General features: G+C 39.8%; 1 protein-coding gene across 30 annotated transcripts in view; it reads left to right on the top strand.

Annotated features, from left to right (window-relative positions):
• SNAP91 (synaptosome associated protein 91) overlaps positions 1-18590 on the top strand; it is a 71217-nt gene that overhangs the window by 28197 nt on the left and 24430 nt on the right. For 25 of the 30 annotated variants that reach the window (XR_008822488.1, XR_008822489.1, XM_056342645.1 and 22 more), the window contains 8 exons: positions 381-487; positions 1854-1895; positions 5547-5617; positions 7060-7087; positions 8478-8587; positions 9748-9848; positions 14836-14850; positions 14996-15166. Coding sequence is in view for 28 of the 30 variants with exons in the window: in XM_056342645.1 (XP_056198620.1) it covers positions 381-487; positions 1854-1895; positions 5547-5617; positions 7060-7087; positions 8478-8587; positions 9748-9848; positions 14836-14850; positions 14996-15166 (645 nt within the window). In the remaining 2 variants the exon portion in view is untranslated. The remainder of the gene's footprint in view (positions 1-380; positions 488-1853; positions 1896-5546; positions 5618-7059; positions 7088-8477; positions 8588-9747; positions 9849-14835; positions 14851-14995; positions 15167-18590) is intronic. The other 5 variants (XM_056342663.1, XM_056342664.1, XM_056342665.1 and 2 more) reach the window with 1 other exon arrangement.

The raw sequence follows: 18590 nt of genomic DNA on the forward strand, positions 1-18590 counted from the left end.
TACTGTTCTTTGGCATAAATACAATTTGGGAGAGGATGTATTAATATATGTTTAAGTATCCTTAATTACTTTGAATTTAAAGTTTGGTAGCTACTTCACCTCCTTACGTTTTATTTTTAAAAACCTGGTTTACATCACACACAATGCTACAGCTGGTTGGGGTGCAGTTTTCCAGTCTATATAATTCTTTAGCAGCTCAGCAAGCCCGATTTCTAAATTCTGCTAAGGACTAGGAACACCACTAGATTAGTGTCGGAGTAGAAAAATGTTAATGGAGTGCAATATTCTTGAAGTGTGATTTTCCTGAAAACTAGAGTTGCTGATGAATGCAGACCTAATGTAAGATAACTTAACTGAAATTTGCCAAATTGTTTCTCTAGAGAAATTTTTTGAAATGAAAAAGGGACAATGTAAAGATGCTCTTGAAATCTACAAACGATTTCTTACTCGAATGACCAGAGTATCAGAGTTTCTTAAAGTTGCAGAGGTAAGTGACTTCCAGTCTTCTGGAGTCTGACACTTAAGTATTTTGTGATTATTTTAGCACTGATATAAAATATTAATTGCACTTGTTAAGCATCTGACTCACTGTGTACAGATGTGAGGCAGTATATAAGTTCCTGGATCTGATTGTTCAGCTCTTCTTGAGGTAGTTAAGACCTGCTTAGGACTTCCACATCTTTCTACTGTGCAGCCAGCCTCAACTTTCCTGGTAATGTTAACAGATGACATGACTTCAACCATATCAATATTTCTTGGTAGCATTGCAATAAATGCATGCTTCTAGGACAGGGTTGAACATTAGAGGAAGATAGAGCAATTAGGAATAAAAGTGCAATGATTTTATAACTCTGCTTTTTAAATCTTTGCAGCCAGCTACAAGTTAACTGGAATGTGAGATTTTCCTGATTCTGATCTTGTTATCATCCTCTTATGTGGATAATATAAATGTTACATGGTTACTTAACTCTTTTACTAGGCTCTCATTTGTGGTAGTTGGCTCCTTGGCACAAAATGCACATTTTCCATGTTTCATGCTTCATTGTAATGGACAGCAGTAATGAGCTGAATAAAAAGATTCTTTCTTTGCAAATTTGCTTAACTATTTATGAAGAAGCCTGCTAGACTCCCAAATGGCATGTCATGTCAGCTATGAATGTTGAACTTTGCGGACTGAAGTACTTTAGACATCTATAGGTCAGCTTTGCAGGACAGGGATTGTAGTGACTGTACTTTGGGATGACTAGGTGCAGTGGAACTTGTTCTTCTGCAAAAGCTAAACCAAGAGGCACTTCAAAGAGCTATGGTGAAGCAACAGGACAACTAATAGAAGATTTAAACCTCATCTTGCTGTATTTGAAATGCTAGGAGAGAAGGGTGGAACAACAAAGTGACTTGAGCATTAGCATTTTTTGGTGATGCCTTCTAGGATTTGTGTACTGGCTGAATTTTAGGGAACTTCATTAGGATAGTCAGGTATCTGGACAGCGTGTGTTTGGCAGTTCAGTAATGCTGTCTTCTGAGACAAGACTGTATGACCAGAAAGCCCTACCTGACTTGCAGTATGGAATATGCACTTTACTTGGGTGGAATCAAACTCGCTTCCACCCCCCCACCTCCCCTTTTTTTTTAATGGATGTTTAATTTGTTAAAAAAAATAAGACTGCTGCAGGTTTTTGAAGGTAGTAGCTACTGGAAAGATGGGCATCTGCACTTGCTAACTTTGTAGTCTTTTTTTCTAAAGATAAAAAGTGCATTAAAGGTTGAAGAGCAAGAGTACCACAGTTCTAGTCAAAATTAGTGCCTGCTGCAGTTGAATAATGCACTTAACATTTTACTTTTTACATCCACAGCAAGTTGGAATTGACAAAGGTGATATCCCTGATCTTACGCAGGTAAGCTTCTCTTGTAGTCTTCTTGGGTCTGTGTAATAACTGAAAGTTCTGTAATTAGGAAGCATACCAGGAATGTAAATGTTGGTAGGAAGTCATACCACCTAACATTTTAAAGCCCTCCCAGCTTGCAAATAAGAACTGCCCAAAGCTATTTTTTAAGACTGACATAATTAATGTCTTTCATTATGACTTCCGACCTGTAGTTGAAGGGTGGACTGTTTTGCTCTTTCCTTGCTAAAGGACAGATTTTCACAGCTTGTAGCTCAAGTTCATTTTTGACAATCGACTGTGTAGAGATTGTGGAGTGACTTGCTTAATAATCTCTCCTTGACACAGTCTTGGTCCAGAGATGAAAGTCAGAGCAGCACTAGCACTACTGTCTTGCTCTAGGTACAGTGAACTTGAAGTTTAAATGCAGAAGTTGTGATTTGATTGCTGAACTTCTCTGTCAGTATGCACCAAAACTTCTAACATCTGTCAGTATGCATCACAACTTTTTAACATCAAAATTCTCTTATGCTGTAGCTGCTTAAATTCTTTTGTGCTGGCCCATTTTCAGTATTGCTTGCAAATTGGCCTGAGTGCCTGGCTTTGTGTTTAATGTGGAAAGAATATTTACTTGGAAGAAGAGATCCATGCTGAAGACTCGTGGCAGTGTTGATGCCAGTAAAATCGGAACAGAAGAGCAGCCCAAACTGCTTAACAGTTGTAAATCCTAACTTTTGAATGTGTTCGTAACTTATGTATGTGCATTTCTGAAAGCCTCTTGAAAGCCTGGTTTCAGTCAGCGTTGGAATAGTGGTTGTCTTGGTTAAAAAGGCGGTTAAATTCTGAAAGTGAGACATGATGTGAAGGTGGAGAATTTTAATCTTTATGAGTTTCAGATGCTACGGGGATATGAAGTCCAGCCTGTCTTTAGCAGAGGAAAGCTTAGACTTCTTGTAGCACGTAGAATATCAAATCCAATTCTGAAACAGCTGCAGTAGTTTGTTCACCTAACTGTACCTCAGGGGCTCTTTTTCAACAGGGTCCAGTCAGTCATCAACTAAATCCTTGAACCAGAAGTACTCGCCTCAAACTCAGTTAATGAAATATGCTTTATAAATTCCTGTAGCACTTCTGTCTGCATCTGTTTGTGTTGCATCAGTCTGCTGGAAAGGCTGCCTGCTGGGACTGCACAAGCCCTGTTCTGCATCATCAGTCAGTACCACACTGGCTCGGCAGTGCCTTAGTTACTTTTGCCAGAGGGTCCCTTTCACCTTATGAACCAGCACTTTGATATCTAATAGAATAGTTCCTTTGGAGGGAAGGGATCTACGACGGTTGTCTAGTCCAACTGCCTGACCACTTCAGTGGTCTTCTCAGGTAGCCGCTCATAGCTATATTCCCCCAAAGGCTGCTTGGGACTCACTTGGTAAGGCTAATCTGCAACATGCTGTAGATTGTGTACAAGACCTAGGCAGTGTATCTCCGTGAGAAATAAATGCAAAGTGAATCATAAAAACTGAATCTCAGCTAATAAATAATATATAATTGTATATAATACCAGTGGTATACCTACATTCCTAAAGCAAGTCATGCCGATATCAGTAATATTGCACAAGAAGTTGGTTGTGTTGACGCTGGGTGTGTGTACGTACTCTGTAAATCCAAACAAGTGGCCGCAGTACTGAAATACAGGTCAATAGCTGTCATCTTTGGACTTCCTAGTGTGGCTGCAAAGTTTTGGAGGCTGTGGAGGCGTCTTGGCAGCTGAAGAGCTTGGCTCATTTGTAGTTATTAGCAATTCTTAAACTATGGCAGTCTTGCTCCAAATAGCTAGTGGGGAACCCATCTCTAAGGTTCTACCACAGTGCTGACTGCTAAATTAGTCTAATGTTGAAGCAGTATCTAGAAGAAATTAAGCAATGTTCAGTGTTGCAAAATAGATACCAGACAATATTTAACTCCCAAATTGTTGCATCTAGGTAGAAATTTTCTGAAGCTTCCTCTGTGAATTGTTTGATAGATGAGAGTTTCCAGTTACCTTGTTGGCTTTTAAGAAACCTGTGAATAGTATATTGGAAAGCTATTTAAAATGTGTAGAGGTAACTGGTAACAGGAAATAATGGATTTTTAATTTTTTTTTTTAAATATAGCTTTCTGCTTAAGGAGGTACAACTTGTATCTTATGCTGTAGCCTTTTTTAATATGTAGAAGTCTGGGGTTTTTTGTTATTTTTTTTTAAGCAAATGGGAGCCTTTGTTCCTGTTTTTCTTGCTGCTGGAGAATTCTTGTAACTAAGTTACTTGTGTTTAACCGGATTTTTAATTGTGCTCAAATTAGTTGAACATGAATAAATATGCCTAAAAAAGCAGCAATGGTTAAGATGTTCCTGCATTGCATATGTATGTAGGACATATTTAAACTCAAGCCATCATTTAAGGATTTTTTTGAACATTTTAAATTTCTGCATGTGTTAAGTTACCTTACTGCTTAGCTTTAATGTCAAAATTAATATGCAGATGCTGTAAGTACAATTAGCTGTCCATTGGTACCAGCAGGTACTAAGCATCCTAAAATGTCTGGCTTAGCAGGCCAGCTGGTTTTCAGCACACTGTACACAGGAGCAGTGGATAGTCTGTTTTCAAGCATCTCAGACTGACTTTTTTCATGCATATGTGTACCCTGAAATTAAAAACATTATTTATTAAAAACACTATTTATTAAAAACACCGTAGGTATTGCTGTCAGGAATTGTGGTTGATCTGAAAGAGACTGATAAAGAGAATTTCCCATTTAAAGACTGTACCATTGATGAACCGGTAACCCTGGTGAAATACTTGACTGTTATATGCTACTTTATCTCTCAAGGGTTTCCTCCTTGCTTGTTGATCTTGTAGGAGTCTACTTATCTGGACTCTACACTGGAGTAGCTATGCACACTGTTTGCATTTACAACTACTTCTCCTATCTACCATTGTAACAGCAAGTGCATGCCTGGGGGTATTGCCTGACCACAAAAAAGTTGCTTAAAATGGATCTTAAGATCAGGGAGGCCTGGAAAAGCCTGGGTTTTGTCGATGTCTAAAATAATAATCTTTCTGAATTGTGAGTTTGCTGCTGGGCTTAGTAACCTGTGGTTGGCTGCCATTTTGAGAAGAAACAGTTTTGTGACGTTGGGAGTCTTGAACCAAAGGGGTTTTTGCTTTGGGTATGGGAAAGGACTTGTAGTTTGTTTTGTTTAGACTGCAAATATTACCTAACCCTCTAGTCATGAAAGAGGTGTTGGGAGGTCTGACTAAAATCGAAACTGAAAGGATGACCTTGAACCTATAACTCTTAAAATTAACCCTGTGGATACCTGTGCTGTTGTCAGTGTTTAATACTGACTGAAAGCATGATGAGCAGCACACCCTGGATTTAAGGCTTCAGGTGCTATTTAGCAGAGGTAAATGTCTTCTCTCTGCAAATTTGGACACAGTATTATCTTTCAAAAGCTGTCTTTGCCTGAATACTTCTAGCATGGAAATCCACTGTTTTCAGTAGCGTAAATAAAATAACAGCATGAGCATGCACATGGTGGGCTTCAGGGAAGTGGGTGTGAGATTTCAAAGTATCATTAGGTCAATGCAGTGTGTTTAGAAGCGTATCTTTCTCTTTGCTTTCAAGGCTCCTAGCAGTCTCATGGAGACCCTTGAGCAACATCTAAACTCACTGGAAGGAAAAAAACCTGGCAACAAGTAGGTATATATGTTATACCATGTATCAAGGCATAGTAGTAACAGTGTGAGACCAGCTGATGTTTAGGTTTGCCTCCCCCAACCTCTTTTTGTCACTTAGTTGGAAAATAAGCCCTGCTAGGACTAAGCTTTTCCTTTCTCTTACAAAGTCATCTTAATGGCAACCTTTTTTTTTCCTTACACGGGTTGGAGGGGGGCGGGGAGGGCAACAACACACTGAACAACTACACATTTCCCCAAATTAAATAAAATTAACTGTGGAAAACTCCTAGAAGGAACTGTTTTTCCCTGCTGCAAAGGCTTTTATTATCAAAATTTGTTTTCTAATGGCTCTGCATCTTCTTACTAGATACTTGTCATGGCTAAGTCTAGGAAGGATTAAGCTAAACCTGTGTTTTCTCTTTTACTGTTGCGTTCCTTGCAATTTAGCGAAGGGTAAGTACATATATTTGCATATCGCTTGCATGCAGATGTGATGATGTTTGGGGTTTTTTTAAGATAGCTTGAACACTTAGAAATAGATATCTTCTTTAAACTGTACCTAAACTGTTGCTTGCTTTTTTATATAGTTTTTTATATAGTTATTAAGTATAACTATATTTGTATATAGTTATTGAGTTACTTTTGGTCATTTCTGTCATAGCTCCAGATCTTCTAATCAATTCTACAGCTCCTAGGACTTGCCCAATTCAAGCCACCTATAGGATGGATGCTAGTTCAATATTGGTGCAGTTTTAACGTCAGATCCTCCTTTCTTTTACATCAAAACAACTCTAAAAATATGTGGCAGTATTTTCGTACCTTATAATGACGAAAGTAAACAAATGCACCAACGTACATTTTGACTTGTGATTAAGGCCCTGTTGGTGGGTGTTGGTGTGATTTTTCTTGCATGTGGGAGAACTTTCAGCTTAGATTTCCAGCTGTTTCCATACTTATAAATATCATTATTTTAAAGTAACTCTGACTTTCTTTAAAAGAACAGCAGACTGAAAATTTGCTGACACTTGTGTTGGAGAACTGCTTCCATACTACTGGTGTTCTGCTGCTGTTGCATGGTTTTATAATGTGACATTATGGTCATAATGGTGACATCTTGCCCTAGTAACTCTTTCCTACTTGCTCCTGTAGGCCCAACAGAAAGACATTTGCATGCATCTCTGCCTTTCCTCCATTTAGTAGAACTTACTTAAAAGGCAGAATAATCCAGTGATACCAATTAGCTTAAAACATTAAGATTTGAAATGAAAATTTGCAGTAAAATTTGCAGTCCTTGTCTAAAGTAGCACATGGAATTTTGAGAAATGGCGAGGGCATGCAATTATAGAGAAGTCCAGAAAGCTGTCACACTTAGGTTTTGGTCTTTTTACAGGATTTTTAATGACCAGAAACATAGTTTCAAAAAGTGTACTTATCTGAAAATCCCCTTTTTTTTTTTCTAGATCTGGGGCTCCTTCTCCTCTGAGCAAGGTAAATACTGCCAGTTGCTGTAGTTAATTCTTGTTTGGGTGATAATGCTTTAGAACATCTTAATAGCATAAAAAATTCAGTTTCTATCTCCTAATCAGCTTTTTAGACTTTGCCATCTAGGCCCTACTTAATTGACAAAACTGCATCTTTTAATGGCCTTGTAAATAGTAGCCCCATAAAAGTACTTCACTGATCTGAAGGACTATAGTGCTTATACCAGTGCAGGATGCTAAGCAGCTTTGCCAGGATTTGATGGTCATGCTTTGTGAAAGCATAAAAGAGGCATATCTATCTCAACTTTTTTTTTTTTATTTATTTTATTTCCCCTTATTCCTCATGTCAGTGAAAAACTTACTCCGTACTGTTTCTCCTCCAAATTCTTCACTTTATTTGCAGCTTTTTAGGAGGAAGTTCTGACTTTTTCTTTCTTGAAAGTAGTCAGAATGGCAAACATAGGACTTGTTTTCGTCCGTTAAGAAAAGGATCTCTCTAGCGTGTGAGATGCTGTGACAAAGCTCATAGTATCTTTTAGAATTAAATTGATACTCTTCAAGGTAACTTGAGTCTTCAAGTGCACGGAAGAGTTGCAAAATACTCTCCTGGGTGTCTGTCCTTGCCATACTTAAGGTATCTTCATCCAGAATTGGAGGAGCTAATGAAGCAAAATCATAGGCTGAGGTGTCTTTTACATCTTCACAAGGACTTAACTGTTAGCTGTTGATGGCTCTTTAAATTCTCTTCAGTTTGAGGGTTTACGTACACACTTTTAACTCGGCTTCTAACCATATCTCTTCTCCCACCATTTCTGTGGTTACAATACTAAGGTGATGTTGGGGATGAACAGATATTTCATTCTGAGGACAAAACGTAGAAACAAACCCACAGAAATGTTTTGTTTCTCCCATCTTCAGGATGGTCTTAAAACTGAGAGGAGGGAGTTTGCTGGGGAGCAAACTATTTTCTTGGAACTTGCTGAGAATCCTTTGACACATAGGAACTGTTAGTTACCCTAACTGGGATTTAAAAGGCAGGTAAGGCAACTCCAGATCACAAGCCTGAGTCAGTTACTTAGGTGTTGGGTGAGTCTTCAACGTGAGGGACCAAAGCTCATATGAGACTGTCCACTGGTGTCTGCAGGTTCTCTGAATGCATGCGATAGGCATTTTGTCTGGAGCCAGGCATTGCTAGGTGGAGTCACCTTGGAGTTTCTCAGCTCCACCACCCTCTGAAAACTTAGCCCAATCATCCTTACATTCTTTCAAAGGGGGGAACAGCTCACAATAAGAAGACCTGATGTCAAAATTAGATTTTTAAAGCAAGTGAATCTATGCACGAGTTACCTGTGGAGAAATGTTGGTATATTGAATGTGTATTTAAAATATTTCTCCAGTCTTCGCCAGCCACAACTGTTACATCTCCTAGTTCTACTCCAGCAAAAACTATTGATACATCTCCTCCAGTTGATCTTTTTGCAACTTCATCTACAGCTGCTCCAGTCAGGTAAGTTAAAAAGCATATTTGAGTTACTGAGCTTGGTGTAGGTGCTGAAGTCACACCTGTAACAGGAGGCTTGCCTGCAAGATTTTGTGTACTTTACAGGTAATATACATCAGTATTGAGTGGGCTACATTCTTCTACCAGTGTAGATCACAAATGAGCTGTAACACACAAAAAAATATATAATAATTGTAGCCACTGATTTGCTTTCAGTGTACTAGTGTGTACTACCATTCCAAACAAACTTTTAATTTAATAGAGTGAAGTAAAGTGCAAATCCAAATTAGTTTTTACTGACTTTCAGTTTTCTGTTTCTAAAACTGCTGGATTAAGATTCCTTTTTCTTGCTGTTCAAATCACTTAACGAAGCACAAAAATAGTGAACTTTTGGAGGTTAAAATAAAAAATAAACATTTGACCAATGAGAAAATCTGAACAGTACTTTCAAGTTAAGACCAGAACAAACTGCTGTTGCGCATTGTGATGAGCAGAAGTGAAAGAACTCTAGAAATGTAAAAGCTCTAAGCTTGAACCAAAAGTCTGAAGACGTGACTAACTTCAGTTAAATTTCAGTTAAATAACTGAAGAAAGAGCTTCTACTGTTTATTATTTCAGTGTTCTAAAGGAACAAGACCTTGTTTCCTAAGCATATATCTGACTGGCTTAGGTTGTAGTTTTGCCAGCTCTCTTCTGCCTAATGCCTATTTATTGCCTGGAAATGCAGATTTCTTGCTTTCTGATATGGCACAATGAAATATTGAAGTAGAATGGAGCTGTTTTCAGTCACAGCAGTTATGTGCCCTGTTCTTAGGGGCCACCTGAGACCTTGGTTTTGGGTGGGGTTTTTTTTGTTTGTTTTTTGGTTTTTTTTAGGATTGTTAAAGTCTCATAGATCTGTTAGAATGCCATTGTCAAGTAATGAAAGAAAGTTAAGGTTCCATCCTAGGGTGTAATGTGTTCTCAGCATTTACTGCAGTAGAGGTGTTTATGGCCACTGCTCTGATCCCAAGGCCTAAAAAACCCCAAGTGTCTCTCAGTGATTTCATCAGTCGTACAAACAAAGGGTAATTCCTACAATCCTGTCATGATTGTGTTTCTATACTTGATTAAAGTGGGGGAATTCCTCCAGTATTTAATAGTAACTCTCTTCCTTTCCTTGGCAGCTCTTCCAAACCATCCAGCGATCTTCTGGATCTTCAGCCAGATTTCGCCGCTACTGGGCAGGCAGCTCCAGCAGCCCCTGCTGGAGCCACTTCATGGGGAGGTAGAAAAACCTCGCTGTCAGCATCTGTTCTTGCAGTCTCCATCTTCTTGCCTGGCTGAACTGAACCTTGGCTCTTTCTCTGCTAGCACAGGATGTGCCCAGCTCAATGCCAGGCTTCTGCTGACCTGACAGTCAGGCATCCCTTCGCAGCACAAGGCTACTTCTTTTTCCAGGGATATGCATAGTGGTATAAGCTGCTTATAAGGGCCTGACTGCAAAGCTGGGAGGAGCCAGGATTATGTGACTAAAAGTGAGCAGGAGGGGGATGGCTGAAGGTGAACAGGTAGGGTAGGCACTTTAAAACAGAAGAACTAGAACTGCTCGTGTTCATGGGCAAGGTGAGGGCAGAAGTCGGCTCTGCTGTTCATAAAGCAAAGCCCACAGATCAGTAGGGGGAGAGTCAAAAACACCTTTTAAAGCAGCGATGCATCTAAAGCCAACGGTGACAAATTAGTTCTGCTGCAAGTGTGATTACCTCTGACAACCCCTAACACGTTTTATTAAAATCTTCCTTGTCCGCTTAGAATAATAGTATGAAAACAGAAGCAGAGGGCTGAATGCTTTCAGAGAGGAATACCTAACCAGTCTGAAAGGTGAGCTCTGTGGTGAGCTGAGCCTGTTGTTCCCAGCAGCACTGGCAGCTGCCGAACTGGAGAGGACCGCAACACATGCAGGCAGTGTTCTCTCCTGTCCTGTGAAGACAATGAATTAGGCCAGTAAATGTGATTTAACTTACACAGTTGTAAACCCACTGCGGTGTAATGTTAAGAAAGCTGGTGTGGCTGCTTAATGAACTCATCAGCGCTCTCACGGTAAGAGTGGTACACTGAGTCACGCTGACTGCCGTGAATGCTGATACTGGGTACTAGTGGCTTCTGCATGCCACATTTCTCTTTTTAGCTTTAGTTCATTAAAGGTGACATTGTATCTCAGCCATTTCATAATGAGAGGCTAGCTACGGCTGTCACACAGACCATGTTTTGCATATTCCAGTTTAATCTGTTGAATGGATTTACTTTATTTTTTCCAGAAGTGTCAGTTTTATTAACTGAAGTATAATCTTACCCAGAAAACAAGACCAAAAAGTCATCTATTCTAGGATGCCTGGGACTAATTATTCTGCAGTTTTTGATTGCATCCTATTTGTCTTGCTTTGTCATTGCCAAGTACTGGAACACAAGCTTTTGAGATGTTCAAAAGAGCTCAGGCCTCTCAGTTAATTTTTTAGGCAGTTGCACAGTTATGCAGAGTAAATAGCCATTAATATTGTAAAATACTGATTCACATTGCAATTGAAAGCAGATTTATTTGGGTTTTTTCTTTGCTCTTTTGAACAAAGCACCTGTAGTTTGGAACTTAGGTGTTTTTGGTCTTCTGAATTACTGAAAACTAAAATTGAGTTGTAATGCACCTAGTCCTCTTACTCCACAACAGAAAAGGACAGCTAACTTTTCTTCCTTTGGTCAAGATTATCACTGACCTCAAGTATACTTCAGTCTTGTCTTTCAGAATAGCATTTTGGTATCTTAGTAAGCTTCAGGTTTGCCTGCTTTACTGCTGGCAGGAGTCCAGGTATGATGACCTGTTACTACACCAGAATCTTGCCCTTTTTATTTTCTTTTTTCTTTTTTTCAACTGTTTTAAATAATTGCCAAACACCATATCAGACATGCATAAATGGAGAACTGGAATGCCTTTGTGGTGAAAATACTGAAATTTCCATTAATGTTTCATCTGGTAATGAGAAATCCTTTCAGCCTGTGTTAAGGTGTTGGGTTTTTTTAAACTAAATCTGGAGGATGAAGCCACTAGTCACTACAAATTGCACAACCTCACAGGTACTACAGAGCCTTCTAATTAGTGCAGGTGAGGCCACATCAGGAATTCTGCATCCAGTTCTGGGCTCTCCTGTTTAAGGGAGAGGGGGTTGGCAGAAGACTGGCAGGACTCCAGGGATCTAGACCACATCTCTGCAGTGAGAGACTGAGGGAGCTGGGCTGCTGTCATCTGGCAAAGAGGAGGCTAAAGGGAACTCTTACTAGTGGCCTACAGCTACTTGAAGGGGAGTTACAGAGCAGAGCCAAAATCTGGTTGGAAGTGATAGTTGATTATAATGAAGGGTAACAACATACTGCAGCTTCAGAGCTAGACTGGACGTGAGGCAAAATTATTTCACTTGGAGGGTAAGGCAGTAGTGGAGCAGGACCCCGATGTGAGCCAGTGGACTCTCCGTTCCTGGAGATTCTTCAAGGCCTGACTAGGCAAAGCCATTACTGCCCTGATCTGGTGTTGGGTGTAATGCTGTTCTGAGCAGGAGGCTGGAAAAGATGAGCTTTCTTCCACCCAGGCCTTTTGGGAGAATGTATAACAGTGCCTCCCTGCTACTTGAGCTTCTTCCTCATCTGCAGAACTCTTCTGGCCCACAGCAAGTTAACACAGCAACTTGTCAGAAAGTAGTAGGGAGAGGAAGCTGGAAGAATTGCTGCAGTTCAGAATAGTTGGGAAAATGTAAATAGCAAGTACTTAAAGATGCAACATCAAAATGCCACTTTACATGTCACATAAACCTCAGGAATACATCACCAACAAATGATCCTGCTTTCTCAATCTCACTGGCAGTGTAGATTCCATGTATTCTGGCATACACTGTATATTTGGTATAGTACACTGTGTATTTAGTGGTATAGACAGTGCACTGTATACTTTGTTGTATAACTAGTATATTTCTGAATACAGTGTAAGTTATCTAGCAAATGAACTATAACGTGAAAATCTACACTTTTGTGCTAACAGGAGATGATCAAGGTAGGGTAACAAGTTGCCTGCAACATACCGCAAGGTGAATAGATAGGCATTTGGCAAGCAAATTTGACTTTAATATTACAAAAAATACAGTAGGTCAAATTCTGCAGCCTCATGAGGTTTGACTCTCAGGTGTAAAAGCAGACTGACTTGAATTTCTAACTACTGAACTAACTACCTTGCAGTGTGCATTAGAACATGGATTTTCTATTAGTATAGTTAAATATTACTGTACAATAGAGCATTGGTTTTAATCCTTCCAGTATTAAGAGTAAAGGTAGATTGCCATGCTGGATAATTGTAATTTCACTGTATTGTGATCTATAACATAATTGGATAACAAAAATGCGTTGAAGAAGAAGCTAATAGAAGGTAAGAGTTTGCCAGCAGTTGCTTGTTTCACGTCTAGCTGTGAGACATCCACCTGGTGTGCAGTAATGAAATACCAGAGTGCTACATCTCTAATACACTGTTAATGTTCTTTCAGAATGGTGTTTTGACTTACCTCGGCTTGTTCAGTCAGTCTCAAGTAGAGTTCTCCCAAGGAGCCAATTACGAAAATACCTGCATGTGGTTCCTTGGTAGCTTTTTAACAAGTACTGTAAAATAAAGACAAACTTGTGAAGATTGAGCTGTGCTTGCTCAAGTCATTTTGCTTCCTCCATACTGACCCACAGAAAAGCATCTGGACTCCGCTCACTGTTCGGTGTGCATCAGATGAAGCCATGACTCTGTTACATGTACAAGGAATCTAGGAGCCAGGCCGAGCTACTGGCTAGTAAATAGGCAGTTGTTGAGCTCAGACTATTCTAACTGCAGTATAAAAATGTAATAGGCCAGACGGGTTAGTTTTCACAGATTTTTTTTTTATAGCATGTAGTTGGGGTTTATCTAGGCAAAGCTCACTTTGAGCTCAATCTGACTAATCTTAGAGGACATCAGTTTGTGGGGAAGTCTGTCATTAAAGATGTTTCACTGACTTCCAGAAACAGTTAACTAAGGAACCAAAGTTGGAACAGAGCCAACCTGCTTATATTGTCAATCAGTCATGGTCCTCATAGCAAGTGTTAGCAGAGGTGGCTGTTTCTGCTTGCTCTATTACAAATGCAGGAGAAGCTTTCAAAGAGGAGCCGGTCTCCTGTTTTTTCTTTGCTAAATAGTTGTCTTGAGTACAAGAACCACAGCCTGTTTGCCTCTCGGAATATACTTGGGGCAGTAGGGATGCCATGCATTGTATCCTGAAGTCACTGAACACTGTATTTCAGGCTGCTCTCTGCTAGAGTACCCTGGCTTTGGTGCCAGTTTTGTGAAGGGCTGCAGGGCTGGTGGGTGGATCGCAACAGCTCACTTCGGCAGAACAATAAGCTGAATTCTGCCTACTTTTAATGACTGTCATGTTGATTTTGACTGCTTTCTAACTACTTTGGCCTAGAAAATACGTGCAACTAAGCAGAATTATCTTGAGATTCTCTTTGGTACCCGAGCATGTTCTGCTATTAGCTTATTGATTTAAATAAGCTTCGACAGTGCCTGTTTACTGTACTTGTATGGGAGCACTGGGATTCGCTGGGGCTCACTCTCCCTGTGTACACTCTTACTTGATGAAAGTCTTGAAGCTGTGTGCTGTTAGGCCCAGGAACTTGAATTTAAAATTCGCAGTGTTCTTGGGGGATGAGAGCTGCTCATGAACTTCAAAGAAGTCTACCTTACTTCTGGTCTTACTCTCTACACTGCTAGGCCAAATGCAAGAGAGAAGTAGTCTAGTGATGAATCGAGCTTCTAAAGAAGTGGTTCTTGGGTGTACCCTGGGGTGGTGAAAGGTACTACCCTTACAGGCAACTACCTGGTTCTCTTTGTTACAGTTTAAGCAAAGAAAACCAGCTGTATAAAACAGAAGTGATAAATACTACCAGTGTCTGAACATCTTGCTGATTAGATATTAAAGAACTTAACACCTCTGTGAAACTTACATACTGGTTCTGTTTTGAATAGAGTTATTGAACAGAATGAACTTTTTCATGTAACAGTAACTTCTTGAATGCTGGAAGATCAAGTGCAGAAATTGTTTAACCTAGATATGTCACTTAAAAGAATGAACATATGGCTAACGAACATCTTCAGTCTGGCAGTTCTACTAATTAGTCTGTTTCTTTATTCTGCTGTCATTGTAACGGACAATCACTAGACCTCTTGGGAGAGGGTGAGTAACATTTTTGATTTTTAAGACTTTTGAATGTTAAGACTCCTTATTAAAAGCTCCAGCTTTCTGGAGCTGAGTAATTGTGGTCTCTCTCCCTCTTCCCCTTACTTTTCCTGTTTGATCTTCATTATGTGGTTGCATATAGATAATCTGGCTGCACTTTCCGGTGTTACCTCTGAGCCACAGATTTCAGATCCATTTGCCCCAGAGCCTAGTGCAACTACTGCTGCAACTACTGATACTGCAACTACTTCAGCTGCCGCTGCTACAACCACAACTATTACTGCTGCCACTGCTGAAGTGGATCTCTTTGGAGGTTAGTTTGGTTGCTCTAGTGCTCTATGCCAGCTCATAAGGTAGATGAAGCAATACTGAGTTCAGCTACTGATTCAAGGCCTCTGATTTAATCAATTCTGCCAGAGGTGCCTGTGTGTTGGATGCTAGATGGAACAGGAAATGTAAACTGTCCAACTGCCTCGTTGTTTGCTGTGCTTTTAGTTGATAGACTCCTCTGCATGTATATGGAAATGGAAAACTGTGCACACTTAAGACTGAATTACTTTATGGTTGAACAGCAAAAAAAAATTAGGTTTCAGGTGCACACCCGGATAAGCAGGTATTCTTTCCACATTATTCAGTAACTATGCACTGTACTACAATCTGTGGGAAACGCAGTTGTGCTTTCGTAGTTGCTGAGGATGGATGTGGCAGCTTCCTGCCCCTTCATTACATGTGGCGCTTGAGCTCTGTTGTGTTTCTTCTGAGTCCTTTCAGTAAATGTAGTATGGAGCCAGCAGAAACTACTATATTTCAGTGTTCTTGAATCTGGGTTTTATTTCATGTAGCATTAATAGTAAATTAAAGTGGCAGTGAACTCGGACTAAATGCCAACTATACAACTGATGTGTAAGAAACATATTCTTTGAGTTTAGCTATGCTCTTTCAGTCTCTCATGGTAGCTGCTAACCTCATGAATAAGAATAAATTTCCCCCTGTATGTTGTCAGTTTTCTTGTCACTCCCATGGAGCAGGAGGCTTGTCAGCAGCATGTCAGAAATTACCGTTTCTTTTCAGCACTATACCAGCCCAGGTTAATAGAAAAAATTTCTGATTTACAAACTACTAACATGTTTAAGATCACCTGACCACAGTATTTTTGTAGGTTTCTCTTCTAGTATGACCATGTATGTCAGGAATTAGTAATAACATCCTTGCTAGCAAAACTGAATTCCAGTATGTTCTGAGTGGAGTGTGGTGTTTTTATCGCTTCTACTGACAGGAGTTCTGGAGAGGTCTCACACATAAACAGGTGTTTCCTAAAGACTCAAGGTTCCCGGTTAGAAGTTTTTTAGGACTTTTTTGACTTAGACAGACAGCTCCAAGATATCCCCAGTGGAACTGCTGAGAAGCTGTAAGAAAGGAGTACAGCTGCTACCTGCTACTTAACTCCTCCTTTTACAAAGATGGATAATAGGTCAAGTGCCACAGGGTCAGGCAGTTCAGAAGCAATTTTAAAATAGTTGTGGGCAATGGTTCTGGACACCACTAGGCGCAAGAGAGATTCTGATGTTCGTTACTCTCAGAAGACTGTTGCAGAAGCCAAGGCCTGTGCTTGTTAACACTGCTGCAGATGTACAGCGCATGAAACTTCTGGTGTGTAGATGCTGGGGTCGAGCCAGTCTTGGATACAGCACTTTCAAATTACATTAGTAATTTAGCATAGATATATGACCTTTTAAAAAAATTAAATGATAGTTAAATGGCTAGAAATCACTGTAAACTTGCAACAGGATTAGAAAAACACCTACTGTTGCATATTCTTCCAGTGCTACTGCTTCCAGCAGCAAGATGTACCCTTCCTTTTTTCTACCTTTTGCACTATTCTGTGCCTGGAAAAATGGCTGCTACCAAATCAGTGGCAAAGAGCTGGATGCATTTAGTTTCTAGAGATTTAACTGATCATTAGATTACTTAGTGGCACATGTTAGCAAGTGGAGTTGCCTTCATTCTCCAGTGTGGAAAGAATTATACTTTTGCAGCATCCAGACTTCTGTGACTTGATAGTTTTTTTAAAAGAGAATGTATTTTCTTGCTCGAATACTATAAATCTCCAGTGGATTGTGTAGTAGATAAATGCTGACTTTTTCCTGGAACACTTCAGGACAAAGCAAGGTTTTGTTATTTACAATAGCAGAAAACTTCTGGTTTTCAAGAAGGAAAAAATTCTTAACACACTCAGCAGTGAACGTACTTTTGCAGTGCCTTCAAGACACCCGCAGGCCAGACCCTTTTAGGATCCTGGAGTCCATATTGAACTTCCGTCTCTCTGCTTGTGGTTTTTTTGTTTGTTTCTTTCTTTGGGTTTTTTTGTTTGGTTTTTGGTTTGGTTTCTTTTTTTCGGTCTGACTCCTGTGCTGTAACTGGTATCCCATACCAACATTCCTTTTTACTTCAAGACTACGTACGGTGCAAGAAGTGGTAGTCTGAGGGCAGACACTGTCACTCTAGCTTTTTTGGTGCCAGGAAAGCTTACAGTTAATCTTAAAGTAGGTGTTTGATCTTTGAGGTCTGCTAGAGATACAGTCTTCAAGGTCATGTTAACTTTTTGCAGCTTGCCAGTTCTTAGTTGCCTTATGCAATCCCTTGTGGGGAGGTGTGGTAGGGGAAGATACAGGACCAGTGATCTCGGGAGAAAGAATGTAGAGTCTTCAGGGAGTGGCTGGGTAGGGAAAGGAAGCTGAAAGCTGCAGGAGAGAGACAGCCAAGGTGATGGAAGAAGCAGAAGAGGAGACTTGGCAGGAATGACTGTTGAATTCTCTTGCACTGCATCGCTGGTACTTCAGCTGATAGGAGCCTGCATGTTGCCTGGGACTGGGCTTTGTCTTTAAGAGGAGAAGCAGCTCTGCTTTATGTCTTCATGTCTTAACATGCTTTTGGAAAGCAGATGAGAAATGCAGGATTGATCCAGCATAGCTTTTTTGAAGAATTCAGTCTGATTAATGGGCAAGCTGTCAGTTACCTGGGCCAACTTGAAGAATTCCTTATCTTGTTTCCAAGATAAAGAAGAGGAGGCTGTTTTCAAAGTGCAGCTGGAATCATTCCTGAGAGGGGGAAATGTATAGGAAAGGCGAAAGATCTTGAAATGCCCTGTACCTCAATAATAGAATTTGGACACAGTATTTTTGGATGCTAATAACGTGTTCTTGAGTTATATTTTGTTGTGCGATTATAGTGTAAGTGGTGCAAGTAAAAATTCATGGCAGACACTGTGCAAATGTCAGTTATTAAGTATTCAGTATTAATCACAAGCAGGCAGGGAACTGTGGTTTTCCCTTTAAAGAAACTAAAGGCAAAGTGATTGAGACTTTTTGGCACTTGGCAAATGAATGTCCCTCATGCTGGAACATGCTTGTAGCAAACCAGCACTTATTTTAAAGTGTTTTAAAATTATTTTAAAATGAAAACTTTTTTTTTAAAGTTTTAAAAAACAACAACAAAAATCCCATAATTCTTACTATTATTTCCTAGCAGTGATCCTAGTGGGGTGTTTCTTGTTAAGCCAGGTTTTCCATGCCAAAGTAATGAAGGGTGACTGAAGAGGAAAAAAAATGTGGAAACAAGAAAAGAATTCTGCTCACCTGTACACTTTAGTTCTATGATCTTTCAAATACTTGTGACTTGCCATAGGGTTGTTTCAGATGTTGCATAATACATTAAATGATTATAAGTCATACATAAGT

Source organism: Falco biarmicus, chromosome 6, assembly GCF_023638135.1.
Source record: "Falco biarmicus isolate bFalBia1 chromosome 6, bFalBia1.pri, whole genome shotgun sequence".
In the NCBI taxonomy this organism is placed as follows: Eukaryota; Metazoa; Chordata; class Aves; order Falconiformes; family Falconidae; genus Falco; species Falco biarmicus.